Raw genomic sequence first — 10,851 nt, forward strand, 5'->3', positions numbered from 1 at the left:
TGTGATGCCGGTGAGTCTTTTTCTTCCTTCGTCGCCTTTTATTTTGACCGGTCTGGCTGTTCTGAGGGTTTTTCGGATCTGTCTCTGCTGTACTTCTTAAAACATCGTGTTTGTTCTTCGTAGCTACTGGAGGGGCGTTTCTTGGTACATCACAGTCCACTCAGACCCCGACACTCCTCCCCCTCCGTCACATTTACAGCGTGCCATTTCTCCCCTCAGACACTGCAGCTCCGCTTCAAGGACCTCGAGCGTAGCCTTAAGCTTGTCCACGAGGTCTCTGGATTCAGCACATCGCTGGTCTCTGCATTCGGACGGAAGATCACACTGGACACCGCAGTCTGTCGTGGAAGCGAGCATCGATGAATCGTGTCGTGAGGTGTTAGCCACGAACACCTGGTCGGTGTATTGGAGCAGCCGCGTGTCCGACTCGATTGTATGGTCCAGGACGCACATCAGTTGATCTTTAAGCCGCTGTACTTCTTCTCTGAGCTCGGCATTCTCAGTGGTCAGGTCTGTCACTTCTGGTTCCGATGGTGGAAGGTTCCGGAACAGGTGAGTTGGCAGAAGTGACGGGCAGCGTGTCAGAGCCACAATGGCAAAGCTGGAGGTGAAGCGGCCAATAAGGGGGAAGATACGGTCGGCTCGCCGTCAGGGCGAGGAGCCGAGGAAGGAGATAACAGCGTCCTCATGGTAACCGGGTAATAGCAGCCATATTGAAAAAAAATGTAGTATAAAACTGGCCGAGAAATATACCCGAGATATTTATATTTAAGTTTCAACTTGGTTGTGCTCTTTTTGGAACAGTCATTGTTTCCACATTATTTTTTAAAGGGTGGTTTTGGGTTCTAGAGATCATGTTCGGTGATGATATGCGGAAGAGTTGTAGTCCTGCCATTCGGAACATAAAATTGCAATAGGCTGATTTAATATATAAGTCATACTGAAATATAGACACGTAAAAAGAACTATAGCGGCCTATTCCTAAATTTTCCACCTCTGGTTTGCTGGTTAACGACTCCAATGAGTCGTCGTTTCTGATAGGTATGTAGTTCGACAGTTCTGATGATGTTTTTTGATAGTACAACCACGATGAGGTGCAGCTAACCCAACCCTCATATGAGGACAACTAAAGAACTTAATATTTAGAACTCAAACCCCCTTCAGTCGGATGCCACATAATCAAAGATATCAGGCCAACTTTCGATTTGAACAGGTCATTCTACATTTTCACTGGAATCGGTATTGGTTTTTATTTCGGTTTTGATTGCTCAACAAGAAATAATTCACAAATAATCACACATGGATGGCGTTACTTAATTAAGTGTTGTTCCCTTAGTTAAAAGTTGATTCAAGTTACGCTACATAATTATTATTTGACAGGTTATCAATTATTATTCATTGTTCTCAACAGAAACAGCAGAACACAAATGTTACGGTACATAAATATTATTTGAAAGGTTACTCATTGTTCTCAACAGAAACAGCGGAACACAAATGTAACGGTACATAAATATTATTTGACAGCTGATTACTTCGGGTTCTGATTCTTCGCATTAGAGAAGAACCTGCCATACCTCAGAGAACAGTCAACACTGCAAGTTCAAATAGACAACATCCTTTTCCATTTTACTCGAACCAGGTAAGTGGAATAAGTTTATACATTGTAGTCTACCAATCCATTGTAATCTCCATTTTCATATTATTCTTTTTGTTATCTCTTTTGATCACAGCTTTTTTTAAAATACGATCCAAATATCCATCAAAATGTACTGTAAAGGGATCTAGTAGGAATCCTATGTTATAGTGTGCAGACTCACGTATATGTATTTATTTTTACCAACTGTTCAACCAATTGTAAACATTTAAATTTCTTTCCATAACATATTCTAAATTTTAAGAATTGCGAAGAAAATTTTAAGTCTTATCAATTAACGTTACATAAAATGAAAGTGTGTAACTACTTCCGATTTCATTTAGTTACATCACAAGAAGTTAAATATACAATTTTTCTATAAATGTATATGTTTTTCAGTAAAAGTAAATTTGCTTAACTTACTGTATAATAAAAAAGTACTAAAAGAAATAAAATATTATAGATAATTTACATGATGTTGCCAAAATAAAATCTGTAAGGGATTCCTTATTTAAGTGTTTGTTTACAAAAAAATAAATAATTTAGAATGCTTAGGGAAATATTTGATTGTAAATTAAATTGGAGTAAACATACTTTAGACCTTTTTCGAAAAATGAAACATTCAGATTATAGAGAGTATGTCCGTAACATATTTAAAGTAATAATGGCCTATAAAAAACTTTTAGGCATTGTTTTATTTATACAGATTTAAAGTTTTAAATAATTTAACCTTGGAAATGACACAAGTACAATAATATAAAAGTACTCCTCGTTAGATTGAAACATTGGCTTTTCGAATGTTTGTAATATAAAATGTTTAATAGTGCATTGAGGTAAATATCTTCCTTAGTTTAAGTACCAGCATTCTGTAACAATTTCTTATTCATTCATTTCTGGTTCTTTATTCTACATTCATTTTGTGATCTACACTTAGTTTCGTCTGTTAATAATGTTAAAAATAAATTAAATTATTGAAATGATCTTTAAACAAATTTCCTTTCGCCACTATTCTTTATTGATAATGGTAATAAAAATAGCGTAATCTTCGATTCTACTTTGAAGTACGTTTCATGAATTAATGAAATATTCACGTTGTGTGTATGCATGTATTTATGAATTTACATGTGTGCAAATATTATAATAGATTGAGCTTGGTTGTTATATGGGCTATTAAAATTGTAGTTTGTCAATATATTAATTAGTAGTTGGTAAAACAACACAAATATATCTTATATATTTTACTTACTTTAAACTATATACTAATTTAAAACAAATAATATTATACTTTAAGCCAATAACTCATTTTAAAATGATTTTTTTGCTGACCACTTGTTTAAACTCTTTTCAATTGCATCAATAGACTTCAATACACTAATTGTTTCCAATAAAATATAAAATTCAGCTTTAGACTGAAATTCAGCTTCAGGTTTCTCAGCGTTAAAGATCCAAATTCTTCCGGGATAAACCAGGGTTACCCAGTAAACTGACATTAAACTCAAAATCGAGGCTCATAAACTATTGAGTCAATAAATTGGAATAGGGCTATTTTTGTATCAAAAAAGTTAGAAACTATCTAATATAAGCCACTAGAAGTTCGTGCTTAATCAAAATTTGAATTTTGTTAAATTGTGCTTGTTTAATAGTTTTGCGTTTAGTAGTGCAATACGTCCCAATCAGCTACACGGTTTTTAACGTTCCTGTTAAAAAACTGAAAACTGTATCGACGAACCCAAAACAACATAAGACTATTTAAAAAACTATATACTGTCTAACAAGGAAAATAATATTAGTCTTATAATCATCTGTTTAATGTTTTATTCCCCATATCTCACTGGCTGCTATGTAAAACATCTTCAATCAGTCATTGAATTTAATTGATATAATTACGAATATTTTTAAGAAGGATAATCTAGATTATTTGTTAGTAGTTTTGAGAAAAAAATAGTTTTGTTTTTGCAAATTTCATTACCGTCCGGGCGTTTTAAAATTATTCAGTTTATTATTTTCTAAATCTTTTTATATTACTGAAATTATGGAGCACATAGCAGAGGCATTGAAGTCAGGCCTACAGTGAGAAATATTTATAGGATAATTTTATAAAATCTTGGTCACCTTTAGAGAGACTTTGATCTAGATGAAAATGCAAAATATATAATTACTATCAGTTTTTAATTAGTGTACATTCAAAAATGTTATACCAACTAATTCAATCAAATAAATCTTGAAAAGTTTTAAAATATTTTTTAAAGTTTGGTAGTTGAAGTTCTGATGGATTTAGCAGAGGAACCTTGCAAAAATTTGGTTCCCAAGTTGCACACTGTCTACTGAAATGGCGAGTAGCGCAACCTACCGTTTTAAGATGTGGGAGTGAACGTTTTGATTGCAAGTAATTATAAAACCAAACCTTTTAACATAAACGTAATATTTAATAATAGCTGGAAATGTGATCAAACATTGTATATCTGAAAATAAATATGGTGAATATTATACTATTTATAAATTTATCAGGAAATAATATTGAAAACACTTGCCTAATGTAATTTATATCTAAATATTTCAATTCTGTTATCATCATAATACTGTAAATCTGTAAAGACATGGCTAACCTATTTAAGAGATTTACCTAAGTTTCTTAAGAATAAAAATATCTTCTCACCATTCTTAAAAATCGCACCGTCTTAAACTATGTCAACAAATTTTCTTATTGCTACAGATTTGAAATTTTAATTTTAATGAGTTGTTATAGTTCAGTTAAGCTCCAGTAAAACTTCAACTTAGTGCAGCGTCTGGAATCTGACGTTGTCACTGACTCCTGGAATTTGGAGTCATCTCAAGAGATCCAAAAAGAGTGCATTTTAGGCTTCTTCGACACCGCTACTTGTGGATCTCTTAAGACAATCATGACTCCAAACTCCAGGGGTCAAGTCTGTAATACCGTCAGATTCCAGACGTTGCACTAAGAGGAAAGTGAAATGGAGCTAAACTCAAATTCACATTGAATCAACCCTTCCCACCATAGACTACGTTATGTATAGAAGTCTTTATTCTTTGTGTTGCTTTCTGACATTATTGGCTTTTAACCCATGGGCCTTTAAGTTCATTAAAATATACCAATCAGCAAGAAGGAATCAAATAAGATTGCAAATATTGTTATGCTTTTATGATTGGAACATTTTTGACGAGAATCTACTCCCCGCTTGGACCGGTTTCTTTGAGTGACAGGTGTGAATATTACCGTTCCAGACGGTGTCTTCACACTGATTGACACAAAAAATTATTGGTGTATGGGAAATGAATACTTGTAGGTAACTGTACGATTGGGGGTTTTAAGTTGGTACGCCTGAGACATTCAAGATCACAATTCAGGAAAACACACAGACACGATTATATTAATAAGGACACTTTATAATGGATGTTTTTTTTTTAGTATATTTGAGAAATATATTGAAAAATCAGTGCTAGTGGTAATATGATTTACTATATGTTTATTCTCTTCTATGTTTTTATTTCAGAAACATTGTTCAATCATGTGGATTTTTGTACCTTTGACAATCTCGATAATCGCTACTGCTTCCGGATATGTGGCAACAGTGGACGCACAACCTTATTGGAGTTATCAGGTGAATCCTAATAATATATTTACTATATTACAAGGAATACCAGTGCAATCCTGGCCATTTGGCTTCATCATTTACTAATAATACAAATAGATCCGAAGGAACGATTTGAATACTGGTGTTATCTCAAGAAATAAATCGTGTATACTTATGCAAAATTAAACAATGTACGTCAGGTCTAAGTCTATTAATGAACAGTTTATTTGCCTGAACCAGGTTTGGAATATATATATATTGTACTACAGTAAACTAACTTATACAGTTATGAATAATTCCTAAGACCTAGTTAAGCAGTTATTTGTACTTAAATACATATAAGAACTTGAATCCTGTGAACTAATCTTTCCAGGGGCCATATTGTACGTACTGGAATGTAAATTCCGGGGTAAAAGGAATGTTTGAATGTTGTTGTATCCAAATATAAATAGGGTTCAACCTTGAACCGTGAGGAACCAATATATCGAGAGTTTTACTTCTATCAAGAGTTGTCGTATAGACGGGCATAGGGAAAGACAGATGTACGGACTCTCATTTGATCTTTTGATCAAAAGAGGATTTTCTTGGAATCTAGGAAACGCATGTACCAGATTTCAAATCTCTTGTTCCTTTCTACCAAGAGTTATCGCAGACAGAAGGGCAGGTAGATAGACATGAGTCCCTCAGATTATCCTTTTAAATTTAAAGCTTACAGTTCCAAGTCAAACGCTGATTTTCTATGACGGTGAATAAAGCTCAACGGCTCCTTAAACAGAGCAACAGTGGATTTAAGGAACCCTTATTTCTTCCATGGCCAGCTGAATGTGGCCTGGTCTAGACTTCGCTCGTGATGAAGTAATGTCGTGTTAATGGAATGTTTCAGGCGAAAGATCTGCAATACTAATTATTAAATAATTTATTATATTATTCAATACACAATAATGACGTAGCTATGGTAAGAAGTGTTGATTCAATTGAATTTTGAGTTTACCTCCGGTTCACCTTCCTTTTATTGCATCGTCTGGTATCTGACGCTTTCTCAGACTTGACTCCTGGAATCTGGAGCCATGTTTGTCTGAAAAAAGTCGACGGCGAAGAAGGTCATAACGAAACATCTAAAGTGTTTTTTTGTATACCTGATGAGACAATGAGACTACCACTTCAAGTATTTATAGGTGTCTCTGATGTCGAAACGATGTCAATGTTTCATTTTGAGTTTTTTCGATTCTAGGAGTGAAGTCTGAGGCAGCATCATATACCAGACGCTGCAATAAAAAGAAGTTGAACTGGAGTTAAACTCAAAATTCAACACAGTAATAGTTGGGACATAACAAACTAGGTAATGCAAGTTTATATTTTAGTCCCGTAGTAAAGTACGGTTATTCAGCTAGTAAGTAATACTCCCATTTTCCATAATTTCCAATTTGTCTTTCAATGAATACCTAATTTGGATTATCACGAACATTTTATAACAAAAAAGCCAAATCAGTGCGGGTATTATCGAGTCATGCGATTACCAAAGAATAACAATTTATTTACAATATTGCAGAGGAAATAATTTTAAAATAGTTCTTGGGCTCGAAGTGTGTTATGAACTATTAATTATTCCTACATTTTAATCGGCATTTCCAGTTATGCCTTAACGTTGGTGGTAATAGTTATTTATATATTCAACATTTCCATTATTTCACATTTTACAAAACAGTGAGCCGTGTCCAGGGAACAACAAAAATATAGTAGATCAAAACACACACACACACACACACACACACACACACACATATATATATATATATATATATATATATATATATATATATATATCGGATTAATAATTACTAATTTAGTACTTCATAATAACAACTTCCTGTTTTGTACGCAGGGTTATCCTGGGAGTCCCTCCTACAACGGCTGGAGTGCTCCAACTGGGAATGAAGAGCTTGGGTTGCTACAAATGGTTTCCAGACGGCGTAATGACAAATGTCGACTGTGGGGTGGAATAGATGAGGTCTCCGGCATTCCAGGATTAAGAAATGGTATTCAATATTCATATTTCGACATCATAAAGGCAACCATGAATGAAATGTTTGACAACTTTGGAATTGACAGAAGAGACGCATACATATACGCTGATAATATGTGTACCAGGAATTCAGAGAGGATATCATTACTACCCGACAGAGAGGTGGTGAACATGCTTTGCTCTCATGTTCATGAGACAGTGGACAAGGAAAAATTTTAAATCTACTATAATACAGTTTGGTTTGATTTTGGATTTTTGCAAAATATATATTTCTAAATGATTTCCTCACATAGAATATAAACGTTATGCTTGTTTGCATTTCCCTCTCCCATAATTTAATATACGTATAGAATAGTGTGGTATATAAAAAGTCAAAACTGGCATTCTGAGACTAAGTATGCGTCCATAGCTTCGTTTTTGACTTTTATGACTTATATTTTTCATCATAAGCTTTCCACTTCCGTTGAAAATTTTGATTTTGTAATTTTTACCAAGAGATTTAAAATTTTAACAATTTTAGGCATATAGTGGTAAAAAGCTTTTTGAAGAAATTCGTAAATTAACTTAAGAAAGGTTAGTGGTACTGTTGAGGGAAAAGTGTGGGCTCCTCATGTAATAGATTTTCTAATGGTGCAATAAACCTTTAGAGTTTGCAGTATACTAGGACAGTACATAACCGGTTTATTAGGTGGTGCCTAATACGTAGTCGTATGATCTCCTGGTCGTGGAGGGTTGTTATTTCATGCGTCTGAGAGAAGCCGATGGTGTAACAGTATACAACCGGTTTATTAGGTGGTGCCTAATACATACTCGTTTGATCTCCTGGTCGTGGAGGGTTGTTATTTCAAGCGGTCTGAGAGAAGCCGATGATGTGACAGTATACAACCGGTTTATTAGGTGGTGCCTAATACATACTCGTTTGATCTCCTGGTCGTGGAGGGTTGTTATTTCAAGCGGTCTGAGAGAAGCCGATGATGTGACAGTATACAACCGGTTTATTAGGTGGTGCCTAATACATACTCGTTTGATTTCCTGGTCGTGGAGGGTTGTTATTTCAAGCGGTCTGAGAGAAGCCGATGATGTGACAGTATACAACCGGTTTATTAGGTGGTGCCTAATACGTACTCGTATGATCTCCTGGTCGTGGAGGGTTGTTATTTCATGCAGTCTGAGAGAAGGTGATGGTGTGACAGTATACAACCGGTTTATTAGGTGGTGCCTAATACGTACTCGCATGATCTCCTGGTCGTGAAGGGTTGTTATTTCATGCGGTCTGAGAGAAGCCGATGGTGGGAGAGGAGAATATTTGTCAATGAAATACCAATATAGGGTGTACAAAAGACAACACGGCTTATAAAACCGCCCAAACAAGCCAGACCAACGCAGCAAACAAGCTCCCATCTCCAGAAGTGTGTTGAGGAGTGGTCAGGGCTAGATATGATAGGCGGTGAATGAATGGTAGGGGTGAAGCGGCGTGTCTGCAGCATTGGGAATAGTTTTTACTGCGGAACTCTGTACACCGCGCCCTGGGGTTAAGAATGGCTAACGAACTCAACCAAACAATGTGTACATCTATCAACAAGATTAGAAAGATTAAAATAATACAAAATACAACTTTATGGTTTGCATTAAATCAACTTTCATAGATAGTTAAAAATAATTTCGGTTACAACGTATAAATAATCCAATTTTTATTTCCAAACACGACAGGAGAAATGTGAAAATGTTAAATTTAGTGTTTTGGGACATAATTACCTCTCTTTTATTAAACCACGTTGTTGCGAACAATGAAATATTTCTGTAACTAAAATAACGGAAAATTATTTACACAAAACAATTTATCTTGCTAGTACCCATAAAGGATAATCTTGGTTGCTACAGTAGATGTTATACTGTTTGTAGACTTAATGTTCAATTACAGGAGCTGTCAATACGACAATAGCTCATGTAGATATATGTACCCAACATAGGTCAAGTCTTATTTGATACATCTATCTTACAATGGAGAAATGGCACCCTATTTAGAACCTCTATTGTCCAAAGATAGCTGTGATTAGTTTAATGCGCTTTCAAGCTTCCAGATAAAATAAAAGTTACAAGTACCCACTATCCCGTATATTGGTTGATAAAAGGCGCGTGTAATGAGAACTTAGCTGTGATAAATGCTAGTTAATACTCTGTTCAGTACTTCTATTGTCCAAAGATAACGTTGAATACTATAATCCGCTATCACGTGTCCCGTAATCATTACAGTAGAACGTTCGCTACTACAACGTTTAATGAGAACTTAGCTGTGATAAATGCCAGTTAATACTCTGTTCAGTACTTCTATTGTCCAAAGATAACGTTGAATACTATAATCCAGGCAATATTTGGCTCACCGTAGTCACTATCGATCGCAATTTTGTTTAGTCATGAATTCTGTTATATAATAACAGACAGCTTACTCCAGTTGTTAGCACTGAGGTAAGCCCATACTTTGTAGAGTTATAATCAGGCGTTTAAAGTGAACGTGTGGTTATTATGTCGTTATACATGTGTATGTATGAAACAATTACCTAAGGCATAACGGGATTTATATGTGACGACCGTATTCAACTCCGATCAGTACAGATAATTAATCCAACGTTATAAATAATCTGATTACATCATATGACAGTCTGTATTAATTACTTTACTTAAAAACAAATGCGAGCTAACTACTCTTACAGTAATAATAGTTATAAATGTGTGTAAATTTTATGCAGTGGAGTTGCAGTAATAACTGAAAAATGCTAAAAAGCTAACTAATCTTTTGAGAATATTAAGTCGTAACTGGTAACACTGGTGAAATTGAATTGTCAGACATACGAAACAATTTTTAATATACATTTATTCTTAAACGGAATATCACCCGAATTTACACTTTAGATGAAGGCACCATCAGTATCACAAATGTGACATGTTGTGTCATTATCTCACACTACGAGACTGAAGTTGTGACAGCGTGTACAATACACATGTACGCAGCAGAGGTTGCACTCGGTGAAGAATTGTGCTTGTGTTGGTTTGGGTGAGAAGCGGAGAAATATCACCGAAAGTGAATTTATCATCTCCTCGCTATAATTATTCTACGACCTAGAGGCTATGCGTTTTATCTCTAAATATAGAAATATTTATTTTTTCGTAATTTCATTTGATTTTAACGTCTTTAGTTATTTTAAATATTAATTTGAATAATATAAATTTTAAGAAACATCGTAAGCATCATATTTATTGTTTTTAATATAGACAAGGTGTTTAGGGAATGCTTATAATAACTTACCTATACTTATGTCATATTTTCTGGTATAATTATGACGGAGAATACAATTTCTCATGATATACATGTTATGTGTTAATCATTCGCAGAGTAGGAAGCAATATTGAATATATAATTTAGAGGATAAAAAGCTAAACAACATACAATTATAAATTATTTACAAAAGCTTTTAATGTTTCCGGTTTAACTGGAATGTGGAAAACAATTCAAACTTAGTCATTGGTATTTAAGATTAACTAAGCTTTCGATTTAAGTATTCCCGCTGTTTCTTTTATGACAAGGAGTATATATTTAAAGAATT

The 10,851-nt window shown here is 34.5% G+C and overlaps 1 protein-coding gene across 1 annotated transcript; it reads left to right on the top strand.

Annotated features, from left to right (window-relative positions):
* Window positions 1-1,528: 1,528 nt before the first annotated feature.
* On the top strand, window positions 1,529-7,469 carry LOC124368617. The gene is made up of 3 exons (XM_046825857.1): window positions 1,529-1,639; window positions 5,146-5,253; window positions 7,109-7,469. The coding sequence occupies exons 2-3, from the start codon at window positions 5,161-5,163 to the stop codon at window positions 7,466-7,468; spliced, it is 453 nt and encodes a 150-aa protein (XP_046681813.1). The 5' UTR covers window positions 1,529-1,639; window positions 5,146-5,160; the 3' UTR covers window position 7,469.
* Window positions 7,470-10,851: the final 3,382 nt, after the last annotated feature.

Source organism: Homalodisca vitripennis, chromosome X, assembly GCF_021130785.1.
Source record: "Homalodisca vitripennis isolate AUS2020 chromosome X, UT_GWSS_2.1, whole genome shotgun sequence".
In the NCBI taxonomy this organism is placed as follows: Eukaryota; Metazoa; Arthropoda; class Insecta; order Hemiptera; family Cicadellidae; genus Homalodisca; species Homalodisca vitripennis.